General features: G+C 39.6%; 1 protein-coding gene across 4 annotated transcripts in view; it reads right to left on the bottom strand.

Moving 5' to 3' along the window:
• LOC126164839 (putative FERM domain-containing protein FRMD8P1) overlaps positions 1-20,618 on the bottom strand; it is a 390,611-nt gene that overhangs the window by 26,396 nt on the left and 343,597 nt on the right. For all 4 annotated transcript variants that reach the window (XM_049920272.1, XM_049920271.1, XM_049920275.1 and 1 more), the window contains one exon: positions 17,314-17,428. In XM_049920272.1, coding sequence (XP_049776229.1) covers positions 17,314-17,428 — 115 coding nt within the window. The remainder of the gene's footprint in view (positions 1-17,313; positions 17,429-20,618) is intronic.

Genomic DNA, 20,618 nt, shown 5'->3' with positions numbered 1-20,618 from the left:
TACTGATATTGCTACTTTCTTATAGAGGACAGCATCATCTGCAAACAGTCTTAAAGATACAGGGTACTTTTCTGGCTCAGTATTATGTAAAAATCAACACCTATTTCTTTAAGGCACTGTTTATAATGTATATGATTTACATATTTTTTATTGATATAAGATTATGCAGCACACTTTCTAAACAAATTACAGTATTTTGAATATTTTTGAGCCTGCTTAGGGTTATTAAAAAAATTACAAAGAAATTGATGCAATTTTTTTTCTCAAAATGATTCCTCAAATTGAGGTACCATTTAATCCAATGTTATATATTTGAAGGAGACCAAATTTTTACCAGATATGCATGACATGGTGGTTGATGTACTAGATCTATTTAATTCCACCTATTATGTATATTACATCATCATCATCATCATTTATTGCCTTATCGGGCCTTTAAGGCCTACAGCAAGAAGAACAAGAATAAAAAAATATCACATCTTACATTTCAATTTTTATAATTTTTTTCCTAATAAAAATGTTATTTTCCTATAATTTAGTTGATTCTGCAATAAAGTTTGGGTCTACTACATAAGTATGGACTATTGCAAGTTACATAAAAAAATTAGAACAATGCTTCGTAAACATTAGGAAATATTTGTACCTGAATTCTGAAAAATACAACTTGCGGGAAATTGTGAATGAAGATATGAGTCCAATTAAACTGTACCTCAGAACATTCCTGAAGCATAGCCTTCATCCTGCAGCATTTCTTCATCTTCAAGCTTCCTCTTGGCATTCCTTTTAGCACTTCTTGCTTCTTTGGTAACTTGAAGAGCGAATCTTTTGGCTTCATGCACCCGTTGTCTGTCACACACAAGCAATTGATCTTCCATATTGGAGCCACATTTTATGCCTAAATTTCTCAGGATTTCCAACCTTCCTATCACTCCATCATTGAAACATATCACTGCATCTAGTACACCAACTTTTAATGTATTTAGTCCTACAAAAACATTTTTGGGTAATCTTTTCCCTATGCAATGGTTGAAACTTTCATTTGTATTCTGAGTGCTCGCTTGAAGACATTTACTAAGCAAAACAGGGTCACTCAGGTCTCTAAAAATTGGTTTTATTTCATTCATAACAGGCTCAGGAAGAGATTGCTTTTGATGGTATATTTGACCACATTCTTTTGCCTTTTGGTAACCACACCTAGAATCTGCTCTTTTAGGGCAATGTCCATGAACATGGTGGTCATCTGTGGGCAACTTATGAAAGTAGGTGGCCCATACAGCTTTTCTTACTGCTGTAACATCATTCAGAAGTGCAGTTCCTCTAACGGCCATTCCATAATAACTCTGAAGAGGGTCTCTTTCAGTTTCTGTCAATCTGCCTCTGCCAGACAGAGATTTTCCTTCAGATAGCAACTTTCCTTTCATTTTTCTTCATAGCTTCCTCAATCTAGCACCCATCCTCTTTTGCACATATCCACAACACTCCAGTTTTGTTACCAAGGTATCACCATAAACATTGAACTCATTAATTTTATTGAAAGCTTTAGAGTCCCCATCACCTAGGTACTTCGTATATCTAACATTATAAACAGGCACTGACCTCTATTATATTTTTAGAGTTCCATTACACTCCAACCTCCACAGTAACCATCATAATTCTTAGAACAGTGATGATCAATACGTCCTTCAGTGTATCATGGAAGGTGTGGCAGTACTTAGATAAGCACTCAACATCAACAACTTTTCCATTCTCCAGGGAAGTAGCACTTACAACACCACTCAAAGAATGATGTCCTCAACATTGCCATGTCCCATCAAGTGCAACAGCAATGTCCCTGGTTCCACAAATATTTACAGTTTCTTCTACTGCATGTTTCATATATGCTTTAGACACAACTGTCAAGGCACATAAAAGTATTTTTATGTACTTGCTGAACCTTCTGGGAGGAGGAGAAAGGCCCATCAAACCACAAAACGTTTGAGCAGCCTTTTTTTCTTTTTCCTATTGCACGCATTGCATACACTAACTTCAAATTCACATCATATGAATTATACACAATGTTCAAAGTCATTTTTGAGGTAGATTTATTGCAGGATCTACACAGAACAACTAATTTTGACACTAAACCCTTCCTGCTACTTTGTTGTTCAGTCATTTCCAGACAGCCTACACCATCACATTGTTTACATTTCGCCACTTCCTTTATCAAAGAAGATAAGATGCCCACATCAACAACAACAAACAGCATCATTGTTAACACAAAAATCTGAATCACCAGGAGGCGTGCCATGTGGGAGTTTCTTCCCTGAAGAACTGATACATAGGTTAATTTCAACAGTGTGGCTTGTTTTGCTTGTAAACTGGTTACCATGGAATTTCCTTTAATTGAATTTCTTGATGGATGGCGTAGTTCGTATTTATTGCACACTAAAGGATATGTACTTCCACAAGTATATGAAGCACTTGGGCAACAAACATTAAGTAACACGTGAACAAACTGCTTCAGCAAAACAAAAGTAAATACTAGCAAAGATAATCATTTACAGACACTAGAAACCTGCACTGTTAGCAACATATACAATATATCACACATATAATCGCTGGAAACAGAAATTATCTGTTCTTTTCGAAATAATACTAGTTTATGTAACAGAAATAAAGGGGCCGTGGTGGCATAAATGACTGTAACTTTAAAATTTGGTATATATAAGTCATTTTTCATTAGAACCCCATAATGTATATATCAATGTACACAAACAGAGTTTGTGTGGCACTTGGTCACACTGTTATGAAGAGTGCTTCACGCGCTGTGTGTAAACATATGCACGCCTGGCAAGACAGATAACCTATAATAACAGATGTTAACAGCTGCTGCGGAAGATGGCCACACAAACAAATCAAATATAGTACTTCGGCTTCTTAAGTGGCACAGGATTGTGCTTCAACCTACATACTGATAAGGAAAATACCCCCAAATTGCAGTCTCTTCATGTGGTCATAATTTAACTTCATCATGGAATATAAACTTTTTGAATTCATAAATGGTTTTTCACCATCCACATTGCATGATCGATCCCACTGGAGAAAGGAAAGATATTCTAGGAGTTGGTTCTCAGAGAAAAGAACTCACAGTTGATTCAAAAACTATCAATATTATGTTATGCATGCAAGGTAAATACAAGAAATCTCTTTCCAAAATGCTTTCCATTGGAAGACATGAACCTCTAAAAGTGGTCCTATTTTATGCTGTTGTTACAGAAACTAATGTTTTAACTGAAAAGCCAGTCAACACGAGTGCTCCCTGCCGTCGTTGGATAAGCAGCTGCAGCAGCAAGTCGTATACTCCTAGGTCACTCATTTGTTACATAGTTTAATTCTTAATTTCTTTGCATGTTTTTGGTACCTGCATTGTTTAATTCATAAATTTTGGGCATATTATAGTATTTGAGAGTTGTAGCATCGCGTTTTAGTACCTGAATAGTGTAAATTCGCGTAGTCGTCTGTCTTCTGTTTTTGTTTTGGACGGCCAGTGTCGGTTGGACACAGTCAGTGTGCTCCCTGCCGCCGTTGGATAAGCAGCTGCAGCAGCAAATCGTATACTCCTAGCTCACTCATTTGTTACATAGTTTAATTCTTAATTTCTTTGCGTGTTTTTGGTACTTGCATTGTTTAATTCATAAATTTTGGGCGTATTATAGTATTTGAGAGTTGTAGCATCGCGTTTTAGTACCTGAATAGTGTAAAATCGCGTAGTCTCCTTCCGCCGCCGAGCAGTGTGTCAGCAGTGCACAAGTGGCAGCATTACTGCATTTACTAGGCAATCTTGTATTTTAATAACCGTTTAAATTTTGTGTCGATTTGTTTGCGCTCTCTGTAGATTAGTTCAGACGTTCTTTGCACAACAGTTTTTAGCATGGATAGGGACTGCAACTGCTGTGTTCGGATGCAGGCTGAGTTGGCATCCCTTCGCTCCCAGCTTCAGGCAGTGTTGGCTTCGGTCACACAGCTTGAGGCTGTTGCCAATGGGCATCACTGTGGGGGTCCGGATGGGGGTTTGTCGGGGACGGCCAGCTCGTCCCACGCATCCCCCAATCGGACTACGACTGTGGTTTCCCGGGATACTGCCCGCATTGAGGCTGATCCCTCACCTGTGGTAGAGTGGGAGGTCGTCTCAAGGTGTGGCAGGGGGCGAAAGACATTCCGGAGGGCTAAACGGAAGGCCTCTCCAGTTTGTCTGACAAACCGGTTTCAGGCTCTGCCTCAGGCTGATACTGATCTTCGGCCTGACATGGCTGCTTGTCCTGTTCCAGAGGTTGCCCCTCAGTCTGCAAGATCCGGGCGGTCGCAGAGGGTGGGCTTATTGGTAGTTGGGAGCTCCAATGTCAGGCGCGTAATGGGGCCCCTTAGGGATATGGCAGCATGGGAGGGGAAGAAAACCAAAGTGCACTCCGTGTGCATACCGGGTAGAGTCATTCCAGATGTGGAAAGGGTCCTTCCGGATGCCATGAAGGGTACAGGGTGCACCCATCTGCAGGTGGTCCTCATGTCGGCACCGATGATGTGTGTCGCTATGGATCGGAGGAAATCCTCTCTGGCTTCTGGCGGCTATCTGATTTGGTGAAGACTGCCAGTCTCGCTAGCGGGATGAAAGCAGAGCTTACCATCTGCAGCATCGTCGACAGGACTGACTGCGGACCTTTGGTACAGAGCCGAGTGGAGGGTCTGAATCAGAGGCTGAGACGGTTCTGCGATTGTGTGGGCTGCAGATTCCTCAACTTGCGCCATAGGGTGGTGGGGTTTCGGGTTCTGCTGGATAGGTCAGGAGTCCATTACACGCAACAAGCGGCTACACGGGTAGCAAGGGTTGTGTGGCGTGGACTGGGCGGTTTTTTAGGTTAGATGGCCTCGGGCAAGTACAGAAAGGGCAACAGCCTCAACAGGTGCGGGGCAAAGTCAGGACATGCGGGGACCAAGCAGCAATCGGTATTGCAATTGTAAACTGTCGAAGCTGCGTTGGTAAAGTATCGGAACTTCAAGCGCTGATAGAAAGCATCGAAGCTGAAATCGTTATAGGTACAGAAAGCTGGCTGAAGCCAGAGATAAATTCTGCCGAAATTTTTACAAAGGTACAGACGGTGTTTAGAAAGGATAGATTGCATGCAACCGGTGGTGGAGTGTTCGTCGCTGTTAGTAGTAGTTTATCCTGTAGTGAAGTAGTAGTGGATAGTTCCTGTGAATTATTATGGGTGGAGGTTACACTCAACAACCGAGCTAGGTTAATAATTGGCTCCTTTTCCCGACCCCCGACTCAGCAGCATTAGTGGCAGAACAACTGAGAGAAAATTTGGAATACATTTCACATACATTTTCTCAGCATGTTATAGTCTTAGGTGGAGATTTCAATTTACCAGATATAGACTGGGACACTCAGATGTTTAGGACGGGTGGTAGGGACAGAGCATCGAGTGACATTATCCTGAGTGCACTATCCGAAAATTACCTTGAGCAATTAAACAGAGAGCCGACTCGTGGAGATAACATCTTGGACCTACTAATAACAAACATACCCGAACTTTTCGACTCTGTAAGTGCAGAACAGGGAATCAGTGATCATAAGGCCGTTGCAGCATCCCTGAATATGGAAGTTAATAGGAATATAAAAAAAAGGGAGGAAGGTTTATCTGTTTAGCAAGAGTAATAGAAGGCAGATTTCAGACTACCTAACAGATCAAAACGAAAATTTCTGTTCCGACACTGACAATGTTGAGTGTTTATGGAAAAAGTTCAAGGCAATCGTAAAATGCGTTTTAGACAGATACGTGCCAAGTAAAACTGTGACGGACGGGAAAAACCCACCGTGGTACAACAACAAAGTTAGGAAACTACTGCAAAAGCAAAGAGAGCTTCACTCCAAGTTTAAACCCAGCCAAAACCTCTCAGACAAACAGAAGCTAAACGATGTCAAAGTTAGTGTACGGAGGGCTATGTGTGAAGCGTTCAGTGAATTCGAAAGTAAAATACTAGGTACCGACTTGACAGAAAATCCTAGGAAGCTCTGGTCTTACGTTAAATCAGTAAGTGGCTCGAAACAGCATGTCCAGACACTCCGGGATGATGATGGCATTGAAACAGAGGATGACAAGCGTAAAGCTGAAATACTAAACACCTTTCTCCAAAGCTGTTTCACAGAGGAAGACCGCACTGCAGTTCCTTCTCTAAATCCTAGCACAAACGAAAAAATGGCTGACATTGAAGTAAGTGTCCAAGGAATAGAAAAGCAACTGGAATCACTCAACAGAGGAAAGTCCACTGGACCTGACGGGATACCAATTCGATTCTACACAAAGTACGCGAAAGAACTTGCTCCCCTTCTAACAGCCATGTACCGCAAGTCTCTAGAGGAACGGAAGGTTCCAAATGATTGGAAAAGAGCACAAGTAGTCCCAGTCTTCAAGAAGGGTCGTCGAGCAGATGCGCAAAACTATAGACCTATATCTCTGACGTCGATCTGTTGTAGAATTTTAGAACATGTTTTTTGCTCGAGTATCATGTCATTTTTGGAAACTCAGAATCTACTATGTAGGAATCAACATGGATTCCGGAAACAGCGATTGTGTGAGACCCAATTCGCTTTATTTGTTCATGAGACCCAGAAAATATTAGATACAGGCTCCCAGGTAGATGCTATTTTTCTTGACTTCCGGAAGGCGTTCGATACAGTTCCGCACTGTCACCTGATAAACAAAGTAAGAGCCTACGGAATATCAGACCAGCTGTGTGGCTGGATTGGAAGAGTTTTTAGCAAACAGAACACAGCATGTTGTTATCAACGGAGAGACGTCTACAGACATTAAAGTAACCTCTGGCGTGCCACAGGGGAGTGTTATGGGACCATTGCTTTTCACAATATATATAAATGATCTAGTAGATAGTGTCGGAAGTTCCATGCGGCTTTTCGCGGGTGATGCTGTAGTATACAGAGAAGCTGCAGCATTAGAAAATTGTAGCGAAATGCAGGAAGATCTGCAGCGGATAGGCACTTGGTGCAGGGAGTGGCAACTGACCCTTAACATAGACAAATGTAATGTATTGCGAATACATAGAAAGAAGGATCCTTTATTGTATGATTATATGATAGCGGAACAAACACTGGTAGCAGTTACTTCTGTAAAATATCTGGGAGTATGCGTGCGGAACGATTTGAAGTGGAATGATCATATAAAATTAATTGTTGGTAAGGTGGGTACCAGGTTGAGATTCATTGGGAGAGTCCTTAGAAAATGTAGTCCATCAACAAAGGAGGTGGCTTACAAAACACTCGTTCGACCTATACTTGAGTATTGCTCATCAGTGTGGGATCTGTACCAGATCAGATTGATGGAGGAGATAGAGAAGATCCAAAGAAGAGCGGCGCGTTTCGTCACAGGGTTATTTGGTAACCGTGATAGCATTACGGAGATGTTTAACAAACTCAAGTGGCAGACTCTGCAAGAGAGGCGCTCTGCATCGCGGTGTAGCTTGCTCATCAGGTTTCGAGAGGGTGCGTTTCTGGATGAGGTATCGAATATATTGCTTCCCCCTACTTATACCTCCCGAGGAGATCATGAATGTAAAATTAGAGAGATTAGAGCGCGCACGGAGGCTTTCAGACAGTCATTCTTCCCGCGAACCATACGCGACTGGAACAGGAAAGGGAGGTAATGACAGTGGCACATAAAGTGCCCTCCGCCACACACCGTTGGGTGGCTTGCGGAGTATAAATGTAGATGTAGATGTAGACAACTTTTTCCTGACCTTTTCTGTAGTAAGTTAAATGACCAAAATATGTCTAAAATCACCAACATTGAATTTATCTTTTATTTTATTTTCAAATACATTTGAGTGTAAAATTTATATTTTTAAGTAAACTAATACAAATTTACTGAATTTTTGAATTTTATATTTGTTTCACCCTCATCTGTTACTTGAAGCCTGTGCTCACTCAGGAGTTCTCTTTCTCAGATAACTGATGATCGATTCCATGCATGAGCCTTGAGGCTCCTTGCAACGGATGACTAATCAAAAACTGGTTATCTTATTTGATTGTAAAGATCAAGATTTTAAAACCATTTGTGTGTGCTATATCATCAAGGGTTTGAAAAAAAAGTTTTGTTACTTTTCACTCACATAGTTGCCCCAATTGCCGATACAAAGCTGCTAATTATAATACACTATTTCTCAGCTCCAGTGTTGGAGGTCATGCTTTTTCCAAATAAACCTTCACATAGACTGTATGGCACTTAAATCTGTAGGATGTGTTGGAGTAAAGCCCCTTTTGGAGTAAAAACCTGTACCAAGTTTTTTAATTAACTGCCATCAATTCAGGAACTGATCACCAGGTGGCAGATTTGTCTTACTGTAACTTATTGTTCCATGAAAGTTGGTCCAGGCAGGTTGCTCCAGAGGCGAGAAAATGAGGTAAGCTGAATTTCAGCTTCACTTTCTTGTGGAAATACTTGTAGTTGCTCCAGCTGATTCCCAAAATCAACAATGGTACATTTGTCAGAAAATGGCGAAATGGGGCAAATCCCTGAAGCTGTTTTGGGGTAATTCCTCCCAGCTCAAACAATGTGATGATAATTCTTCAATGATAACCTCCAAAAAAGACAACATCCAATACAGACTGTGTGCTATTATTTCACATGAAGATATAATTCTGCTATTTAAAATAAAGATTTAGCAGAAACTTTCTGGTAAAGCATTGAAATCTGTGCTCCTACTGACGACTCCCAATAAGAACAAATGGAAAAAGAATGTATGTAAAATGAAAAGCTTACTGCTAACAAGGAAAAACATGCCAAATAAAGAAAAGAGTGTACTACAGAAACAAAAGATGTAAGCTAAATTTCATTACATCAGTCCCAAAAAAGTATGAAAAAATATCAAACAGCCAGCTGATTATTCCTCAAAGTCAGAAGAAGAGCATCAAACTTTAAGGAAAAATTGGAGGACCTAACAAAGTACATTACTTACTAGGTACCTACACAGTTGAGCCTCAGCAACTGAACTCTTTCAGTGACCCTACTAATCCATCTTTCATGGACAAGAAAGTATTATTTTTGTACAAGTGCTTTTTAGTTCAACTTTACCACACATTTCCATTCAATACTGTGTTGGTTAATGCAGCAACATTACAACAATGGTAGAAAGGGTTATTTCAAGTGTTTTTATTATGCAGTCACCCATTTTTATCTCAAATAGGGCAAAGATCTAACTGTGAGGCCTTACCCCATTTTGTAGGGGCAAAACCCTGCAATTTTGGTTTTAGCTAAGTTGTTAAGTTGGAAATTAGTCCATAATTAATAATCAGACAGAGCCAAAGTTAGTATGCGTTATAGCTAACAACTACAACTTCAAAAATCTTCATTGACCACAACATTAGAGAAACTGAAAATTGCATGGCATTATTCCCACCTATCTTACTTAATTTAAACACCTGCACATTGTAAAAGAAAACTGTTAATGTTGGTTTTACAGATGACAATTTACTTCCAATTATTACATGCTAGTAATGCCCATGCAAGTATATTTGATTTTCCATAAATAAACTGAAATTGAAGACAATGTACTTGGGAACAATTACAAGCTTCCCTCAAAAATGAATGATGACTGGGGACCTGTGCAGTGCATTGTAAACTGGTTCCATAATCCATATTTCTGTTCAGCTTGCTCTGGCTCCTCTATATCTGTTTTTTTTTTTTTTTTTTTTATCACTGGTCTGTCAAGTCAGCCGACTAATGTGTTACTTTCTAAGGACATATTCAGCTAAGGAGACTGAGGTAAACAAAATGTATACATAAGGTAACCACCAAATATATCAGGCAGAAGTAATGCATACTTGACATTTTTCCTGGAAATTTATCTGAAATCCAAGTAGCATACACAATTACACAAAAAAGAAATTAAAAGTGAAAGGCTCCCAAAAAGGAATGATCTCCAGTGAACTAGTTCCCAAAGAGGAATGAGTTTGGCCATCTTTAGTACCCTCTGCCACGTATTACACAGTGTTTTCCCGGGTATAGACTATAGATGTCAATGTAGGAAGGTAATGGTAATACTGCACACAATATTAATCTGCAGGAAGATTTAAAATCTTTTAATAAATAATACAGTCTTCAAAACAGAGGCCAGTTACAAGATCACTAGATGCAGTTACAATAAAAAAGTAAAAACAGTTATTGACTATGAATTAACAGAAAATTTTCTGGAGAGAAATAAGAGATACAAATGTAATTACAAGTGAATGTGTGGGCAGTGATCACAGGCTTCTAGTTTGTAGTCATTGTGGCCTTCAAAAGACTGGTTTAATGTAGCTCTCCATGTTAATCTATCCTGTGCAAGCCTCTTCATATCTGAATAGCTACTGCAACCCCACATCTATTTGAACCTGCTACTGTATTGCTGCCTGGTCTCCCTCAACAGTTTTTACCCCACACACTTCCCTCCATTACCAAATCGACAGTCACTCAATGCTTCACGATGTGCCTTATCAAGCACCTCACCGTTAGTTGTTAAGTCTACCCATCTAACCTTCAGCAGCATCACATTTCACATGCTTCTATTCTCTTCTTGTCTCAACTGCTTAAAATCAAGTTTCACTTCTGTGCAAGCCTACACTGCAGACAAATATCTTCAGAAAAGACTGACTAACACTCAAATTGGTATCACATGTTAACAAATTCCTCTTTTTTCAGATATTCTTTTCTTGCTACTGACAGTCTGCATTTTATATCCTCTATACTTCAACCATCATCAGTTATTTCGCTGCCCAAGTAGCAAAATTTATCTGTTGGTTTTAGTGTATCATTTTCCAATCCATTTCCCTCAGAATTAGCTGATCTAACTGCACTACACCCCATTAACCTTGTTTCACTTTTGTTGGTGTTCATCTTGTAACCTCTTTCCAATACATTCCATTAAACTGCTCTTCCAAGTCCTTTGCCATTTGTTACATAAGTACAATGTCACTGGAAAACCTCAAGATTTTTGTTTCCTCTCCCAAACTTACCTTCCTTCTACAAATTCCTCTTGGTTTCCTTCAAAGCTTGCTCAATGTACAGAGTGAATAATAGCCTCAGTGATAGGCTACAACTCCATCTCATGCCCTTCTCAAACACTGCTTCCCTCTCATAACCTTTGATTCTCTTAACTCCAGTCTGGTTTTTATCCAAACTTTAAATTACCTTTTTCTCCCAGTTTTTACCCCTGCTACCTTCAAAATATCAAAGGTGTATTCCAATTAACACCATCAAAAGCTTTCTCAAAACTTACAAATGCTATAAACATAGATTCACCTTTCTTCTACCTACATTCCACGATAAGTCATAGTGTCAGTACTGCCTCGTGTGTTCTATGCTTCTCCATACTCCAAACTGATCTTATCTGAGTTTGGCTTCTACTAGTTTTTACATTCTTGTGTGAATCTGTGTCAGTTTTTTGCAACCTTGACTTATTCAACTGATGATCTGATACTATTGACACCTGTCAGCACCTGCCTTCTTTGAAAATTGAATTATTAATTTTTCTTGAAGTCTGAGATACGACTTGACAAACAAATGGTAATGAGATGGGGAGATATTAATATCAATGGGGGCTACTCTGGGAAGAAGGTAGAGCTGGCAGAGACTGCAAGTAAGATGGGGCTGGACGTTTTAGCTGTTAGTGACATTCGGGTAAGGGGTGAGAAAGAAGAGGAAGTGGGAGAATACAAGGTCTACCTGTCAGGAGTCAAAGCAGGAATAGCACAATGGGGTGTAGGGCTTTACATCAGGAAAGAAATGGAACCCAGCGTAGTTGGAATAAGGTATGTAAACGAACGACTGATGTGGATAGATTTGACAGTGTCTAGCAAGAAAATTAGGATTATGTTAGTATATTCGCATTGTGAAGGGACAGATCAAGATAAGATGGATAGTTTTTATGAGGCACTCAGTGATGTAGTTGTTAACGAGTAAAGGACAAGGACAGTGTTCTGCTCATGGGTGATTTTAACACCAGGATTGGAAATCGAACAGAAGGGTATGAAAAGGTTATGGGTAAATTGGAGAGAATATGGAGGCCAACAGGAACGGGAAACAACTCTTGGATTTCTGTGCCAGTATGGGCTTAGTAATCACAAAATCCTTTTTTAAACATAAGAACATTCACCGCTATACTTGGGAAGGCAGGGGAACCAGATCTGTCATTGACTATATAATAACAGATCAGGAATTCAGGAAGGCTGTGAGGGACACACTTGTATTCAGGGGATTCTTTGATGACACTGATCATTATTTAATCTGCAGTGAAATTGGGATTGTGAGGCCGAAAGTGCAGGAGGTCAGGTCCATATGTAGGAGGATAAGAGTGGAGAAACTTCAGGATAAGGAAATCAGGCACAAGTACATAACAGCGATCTCAGAAAGGTACAAGTTAGTTGAATGTAGTCAATTACAGTCATTGGAAAAGGAATGGACAAGGTACAGGGACACAGTACTAGAAGTGGCTAAAGAATGTCTTGGAACAGTAGTGTGTAAAAGTAGGATGAAGCAAACAGCTTGGTGGAATGATACAGTCAAGGCAGCCTGTAAAAGGAAAAAGAAGGCGTATCAAAAATGGCTACATACCAGAACCCAGGTAGACAGAGAAAGTTATATTGAAGAAAGAAACAAAGCCAAACAGATAATGGCAGCATCCAAGAAGAAATTGTGGGAAGACTTTGGAAACAGGTTGGAGACTATGGGTCAAGCTGCTGGAAAACCATTCTGGAGTGTAATTAGCAGTCTTCGAAAGGGAGGTAAGAAGGAAATGACAAGTATTTTGGACAGGTCTGGAAAACTGCTGGTGAATCCTGTGGATGCCTTGGGCAGATGGAGGGAATATTTTAAAGAGTTGCTCAATGTAGGTGAAAATGCGATCAGTAATGTTTCAGATTTTGAGGTAGAATGGGATAGGAATGATGATGGAAATAGGATCACATTTGAGGGAGTGGAAAAAATGGTCAATAGATTGCAGTGCAATAAAGCGGCTGGAGTGGATGAAATTAAGTCGGAACTCATCAAATACAGTGAAATGTCAGGTCTTAAATGGCTACACAGGATAACTGAAATGGCCCGGGTGTCAGGACAGGTTCCATCAGACTGGACAAAAGCAGTAATCACACCAATCTTTAAACATAGAAACAGAAAAGATTGTAACAACTACAGAGGTATCTCTTTAATCACCGTTGTGGGTAAAATCTTCTCAGGTATTGTTGAAAGGAAAGTGCGAGTATTAGTTGAGGACCAACTGGATGAAAATCAGTGTGGGTTTAGGCCTCTTAGAGGTTGTCAGGGCCAGATCTTTAGCTTACGGCAAATAATGGAGAAGTGTTATGAGTGGAACAGGGAATTGTATCTGTGCTTTATAGATCTAGAAAAGGCATATGACCGGGTTCCTAGGAGGAAGTATTTGTCTGTTCTACAAGATTATGGAATGGGAGGCAAACTTTTGCAAGCAATTAAAGGTCTTTACATGGATAGTCAGGCAGCAGTTAGAGTTGACGGTAAATTGAGTTCATGGTTCAGGGTAGTTTCAGGGGTAAGACAAGGCTGCAACCTGTCTCCACTGTTGTTCATATTATTTATGGATCATATGTTGAAAACAATAGACTGGCTGGGTGAGATTAAGATGTTGTTGTTGTTGTCTTCAGTCCTGAGACTGGTTTGATGCAGCTCTCCATGCTACTCTATCCTGTGCAAGCTTCTTCATCTCCCAGTACCTACGTGAACACAAAATAAGCAGTCTTGCATATGTGGATGACTTAGTTGTGATGGCAGATTTGATTGAAAGTTTGCAATGTAATATTTCAGAGCTAGATCAGAAATGTAAGGACTATGGTATGAAGATAAGCATCTCCAAAACGAAAGTAATGTCAGTGGAAAAGAAATACAAACGGATTGAGTGCCAAATAGGAGGAACAAAGTTAGAACAGGTGGACGGTTTCAAGTACTTAGGATGCATATTCTCACAGGATGGCAACATTGTGAAAGAACTGGAAGCGAGGTGTAGCAAAGCTAATGCAGTGAGCGCTCAGCTACAATCTACTCTCTTCTGCAAGAAGGAAGTCAGTACCAAGACTAAGTTATCTGTGCACCGTTCAATCTTTCGACCAACTTTGTTGTTGTTGTATGGGAGCGAAAGCTGGGTGGATTCAGGTTACCTTATCAACAAGGTTGAGGTTACGGATATGAAAGTAGCTAGGATGATTGTAGGTACTAGTAGATGGGAACAATGGCAGGAGGGTCTCCACAATGAGGAAATCAAAGAAAAACTGGGAATGAACTCTATATATGTAGCAGTCAGGGCGAACAGGCTTAGATGGTGGGGTCATGTTACACGCATGGGAGAAGCAAGGTTACCCAAGAGACTCATGGATTCAGCAGTAGAGGGTAGGAGGAGTCGGGGCAGACCGAGGAGAAGGTACCTGGATTCGGTTAAGAATGATTTTGAAGTAATAGGTTTAACATCAGAAGAGGCACCAATGTTAGCACTGAATAGGGGATCATGGAGGAACTGTATAAGGGGGGCTATGCTCCAGACTGAACGCTGAAAGGCATAATCAGTCTTAAATGACGATGATGATGATGATGATGATGATGATGATGATGTCTGAGGATGTGTCGCCCATCTCATATATCTTGCACATCACGTGGAATAGTTCTGTAATGGCTGGCTCTCCCAAGGACCTCAATAATTCCACTCCAGGGACATTGTTTCCAGTTGGGCCTTTCAGTGTTCTGTCAAACTCTTCTCACAGTATCATATCTCCTATCTCATCTTCATTTACTTCTTCTTCTCTTTCTATAACTCATCTTCACGGTCATTTCACTTGTATAGCCCTTCTTTATATTCCTTCCATTTTTCAGTCTTTCCTTCTTCGCCCATATGAGCTCTTGACATTCATACAACTACATCTCTTGTCTCCAAAGGTCTCTTTAAATTTCCTGTACACTGTATCTCTCTTTCTGCCTGTGATGTATGCTTCTACAGCCTTTCACTTCTCCACTAGCTGTTTCTTCTTAGCCATTTTCCACTTTCTGCCACTCTTATGTTTTAGACATCTGTAATCAGTTTTGGCTGCTTAGTTTGCTGCATTTTTTTAGTTATATTAGTATCAAATATAAATTATATGGTGAAATGTGCAACTGTGACACAAAGAATGCCAAGGAAAAGGAATGGAAGTTGAAAGATGAGAGTAGGAGAGCCTTCCAAATTTGATAATGGAAAAAAGCAACAGAAAGAGATAGTAAACATTGAAGAAAAATGGAATATATTCAAAATATTAATATTCAGTTGTTCTAGTTGTGGTATTGAAGCACACAGCCAAATAAAAGGTAAAATAATGAAAAAGGAAGAAACTGATAGAAAAAAATTAATATTATTAAGAACCAAAATGTGGCATACAATAGCAAACATATAAAAAACAAAATGAAATAAAAAGTCTTGAGTCACAGGATGAGGTAGAAACAGTCAAATTACAGCAGTAATGGAAAGATAGGTAACTCAAGGTATGAAGGTTCATGACGGAAAAAAATGCGAAAAAAATGAAAAGTTCGGATGGCTACATCCAAAAACTTAACATGGACAGGATAAGGATTCAGGGCATATTTTACAGCTTATTGAAAAGTACAAAATTAGAAAGAGAAGAGATAAAGGCCACAGAAACAGAAGAAGGATTCATCATCAGTGAGAGAAAAGAAATATGAGAAGAGATGAAGATTTATTTTGAAAACTTGTTTAATAGGGAGAATGAGGAATACCATGAACCCAGAGCCACTGATTTACTTGAGGATGAATAACTACTCATTATATGGTCAGAGAGAGAAAATGATCTGAAATAAATAAAAGGACTGAAATCTCATGGAGTTAATCATATGACAAAAGCAGAGGCGATCAACAGAATACAGTGGTTGCACCAAATCCTTGGAGTGATAAGAAGAGAAAAATGAGGCACATTGTGACTGTAAAAAGGGAATTATAATGCCAAATTTAAAAAGGGAAATAGTAAAAAGTGTACAAATTGTAAGGAGGCCACTTTATTACTACATTGCATAAATATTTTAGAAACCTCCAGGAAAGAGGCTGGAGTTACCCTATAACGTCAATTTGAAGGAAAACAGCACAGATGTAACACTAACAGATGAACAATTGAACTTCTTTTTTCATGCTGACAAATAACAGAAAAGAACTAGCACATAGTAAAAAGACTTCATAGTAGCTAGTTTTGGAGAAGGTATATGACAAAACGTTGATGTATAAAATGTAGGATTACTGTTAAACACAGAATTTTTCCAATTCAGTAATTATAAAAATTCAGATACTGTGCAATAATTTTGAAAGCAGTGTACTAACAGGAAATGGAAAGTCAAAATGGTTATGAGCAAATATAGGTGTCCAAAAGGTCTGTTCCTGTTTTCCAATGCTGTTTGTCACACTTGTAATGGTGCCACTCCATGTACCCATGGTAAACAAATGCAACACCCTAGCACAAGAGCTGCTTACCAGCCTAGTGGCCAGCATGGAAACACGTCGCAGAGCATGCAATGGTCTCCACGGTGCTCACCACCCTATTAAGAACCATGGCCTACCTTTCGCAATGTCCATGGGACCATCAAGAGTTACGGTGACTTCAGTGAAATTATTGTCTTTGAATAAAAGTGCCATTTCTGTTTGTCTTATAGCATATTTCATTCAGTTACATTCTGTACTATACCATAACAGTTCTTTCTATGTATGGTAAAAGTTTTATTAAGCTATGTTATGTGACAGGGACCCATCATGCATTTGTTACTTTCAACATTAAGTTTTGCACACCAATGCACATAAGAAGAAGCCTGCAAGTGGAAGTGACTGTGGAGGGAAAGACAAGTACAGAGGGCCAGAATTGGTTTGGTCATGAGAAACAGTTGCAGCCAAACTGAATTCCCAGTCATTACTCAGAAAGAATGTGCAAGGAAGATCAGTTGGATATCCGAGAAAGATGTTGCTGGATGATGTTAAAGAAGAGCTCAAAAGGAACCAAAGACATGAGGTGCTGTGGCAATGGAGGAAATCTTCCATGAAAGGAACAGACAGATTTGAAAATATCTCACCTGGCTTACTGGAATGACCTTCAAATAAAAACACAAAATACACATAATTCTTGCACCACAAGATTCACATTATAGTTGCTTTTATATTTAAAACTATTTTTTTTATTATGAAAATAGTACTAGGTATAAAATTGACAGTTGTTTCAGACTTCATCATAATACTTACCGTCACTGTCAGTCGACGTATCATAAACTGGGCGATCGGGCTCATCGGCATAAGTGGTTGTCTTCTGTTTTATTTCGTCCACGAAGACTGAAATTAAAGCATCCATCATCACAGCCTGCAGAAAGAAAAAAGATTAATAAATACTCATTTTATGCAATGAAAGCAGTTATACTGTCACCAATATTTGTCAATACATTTGTCAACAAAAGAATTGTGCATTTTGTTACAAAGTTGACTGATTTAGGGAAGAAAAAAGAATAGTGTCACAAGCGAGGGCATTCAAACTCATTAGCAAAAATGTCTTTAACAAGTGGTGTTCTCTAGCTTACAAATATTTGAAATATGTCATCTATTTTGCCTTAAAGAAATGAGGATACAGTAGCAGCAATAAATCGTAACTACAATACTAAGTTTTTAATTGTCTTGAATCAAAAGGACACTCTAGATGCAAAGCACATTAATCATATAATTCATGCCTCTTGCATCATAATCTATATTTGCATTAATATGAAGTGCTTGGTAGGGCATAAACAATGTAAGAAGTGGAGGTAGCCAACCAGTGCATAGCTGAGGTACTGAGTTTCTGACAGGCACTTAAACAACAGTGAGCAAGTTTCAGTTGTGTTTGTGTGCTTGTTAACAACTCAATGCCTCAGCTACAGAGTGGATGTCTATCTTTGCTCCATGCATTATCTACATCTATGTCTCAAATTGTAGCACTGTGTCTAGCTGAGAATATGGCTACCAAGATTTAAATTTCTTATTGACTGTTTCCATAGGTAGTGCCAGATGTTTCACCATCAAATAAACTGTAAATAATGAGAGTTGATTCTGATGTTTTATGAGACATATCATATTGGACAAGGTAATACAGACATTAAAGCAATTATTAGAAAAATGACAGCCACATCAGGCAACAAATAAAGACAATATTGGATATAGAGAAGACTGATGGAACTGAAGATACGGAGCAGCAAATAGGCAAACAGCTTTAAGAGCAAATGCAATGTGCAATGTTGTGAAACATTTTTAATAAACATTTCATAACCACTATTGCTTTGCATGTTATTAAAAGATATCCACAAAGAAGTACAGAGTACATCTTCATGGAAAAACAAGCAAAGCTCAAATCCTCAATAATGGACTGCCGCAAGGCTTTGTGCTAGCTCCTTTATTGTTTAATTTCCACATCTCTGATATGCCAGAACTCAAATCATGGAAGTATGCTGATGATCTGGCTATTGCTTTGCATGGTGAGTCATTCAAACAATTGGAATCAGGCCTAAATTCTGACTTGGTGCAGCTTCATAACTACTACAGGGCCTGGTATCTGAACCTTAATGCATCAAAAACAGTAAGCACAGTGATGCACTTGAATAAAAAACAAGCAGACAGGAAACTGCGCTTGAATATAGCAGGCCAGAATATAAGACATGAGAGAGCACCAAAATACCTGGGTGTTAAACTGGACTGTAGCCTAACATTCAAAGAACATCTGTAGGATGTCAGCCAAAAACTCAGAGGCAGAGTAAATATCATCCAGAAGCTCACTGGGGAAGTAATGTTACAACACTTCCCACTTCCTACTTGGCTCTAGTCTAACACATTGCAGAATATTGTGCACCTGTGTGGGCCAACAGTTTGCACATCAATAAAGTAGATGTTCACCTAAATGACACCTTGTGAACAATGACTGGAACAGTGAGACCTACCCCAACACCATGGCTCTTCGTGCTAGCAAACATTGAACCTCCCTCACTCTGCAGGTAAAACGCAATCCAAAGAGAAATGCAAAAAATTGCTGCTGACACCACACTCCCAATACATGCTGATCTGCATGGCCCGGCAAGATTAAAGTCAAAAAATCCCTTCTGGAACCACTCCTCGAACAATCGGGACACCATAGCAGAATGGAAACACCTATGGCAACAAGCAAATGTTAACAATGGACACCTCGTTAAGAACCCAGCTGATCGTGTTCCTGGCTTCAACATCTCTCAAAGAACCTGGGTGGCACTAAACAAAATGAGAACTGGTGTTGGATGGTGCAACAAGCTGATGGCCAAGTGGGGCTACATGGACGATCCTCGCCGTGACTGCAGCGAAATACAGGTGATGCAGCACATAACTGAGAGTGAAATTCACAGTTTCCAGGACGATTAAGTAGAGGATCTGCATAGACTCACCGATTGTGCCATTTCTTGGCTTTAAAATTTAAGTGTTTCTGTTTAATTCTTAATTATAGGTTTATAAGTACTGTAATATGAATAACTAAATTTATGATGAATTTCCCATGCTGAATGTGCATAGTACTGTAAGGCATCAGGCATATCGAATGCAAAGTAAATAAATAAATAAAGATGTGGTTAGTTACATTAACTGAGTATTTTATGCATTATTAAATTTGATAAAAAAAATTTTTGCATTATTAATCAATATGACAGGACACTTGTGTAATAATAATATTTATAGCCAGTTTTTGACAGTTAGGCTATGTCAAATAAATATGTATAGCTGTGGATTCCGACTCTCACAAAACATCATAGAATATTCCACAAATGTCATGTGTTTTCAGAATCAGATTTTCACTCTGCACTGGGGTGTGCACTGATATGAAACTTCCTGGCATATTAAAACTGTGTGCTGGACCGAGACTAGAACTCGGGATCTTTGCCTTTCGTGGGCAAGTGCTCTACCATCTGAGCTACCCAAGCACGACTCACGCCCTGTCCCCACAGCTTTACTTCTGCCAGAACCTCATCTCCTACTTTCCAAACTTTACAGAAGCTCTTCTGCGAACCTCGGTCCGGCACACAGTTTTAATCTGCCAGGAAGCTTCATATCAGCGCACACTCCGCTACAGAGTGAAAATCTCATTCTGGAAACATCCCCCAGGCTGTGGCTAAGCCATGCCTCTGCAATATCCTTTCTTTCAGGAGTACTAGTTCTGCAAGGTTCGCAGGAGAGCTTCTGTAAAGTTTGGAACGTAGGAGACGAAGTACTGGCAGAAGTAAAGCTGTGGGGACGGGGCGTGAGCTGTGCTTGAGTAGCTCAGATGTTAGAGCACTTGCCTGCGAAATTCAAAGGTCCCGAGTTCAAGTCTCGGTCCGGCACACAGTTTTAATCTGCCAGGAAGTGTCATGTGTTTTTCTTTCATGACATGTTCAGTGTTGAGCATGTGCTAGCTACGCAATGGCTGGTATTTCAAAGTGACTTAATCTGGAAGCATTTGTGGATTCTTGAGACTGGGCCTTGAATCTTGTGCCTGTTTTTCCAATGTAGTAGGCAGGACAACTATGATGTAT

Source organism: Schistocerca cancellata, chromosome 1, assembly GCF_023864275.1.
Source record: "Schistocerca cancellata isolate TAMUIC-IGC-003103 chromosome 1, iqSchCanc2.1, whole genome shotgun sequence".
Lineage (NCBI taxonomy): Eukaryota > Metazoa > Arthropoda > Insecta > Orthoptera > Acrididae > Schistocerca > Schistocerca cancellata.
The sequence above is the reverse complement of the archived record's forward strand: the minus strand, read 5'-3'. Positions and strand labels throughout refer to the sequence as shown.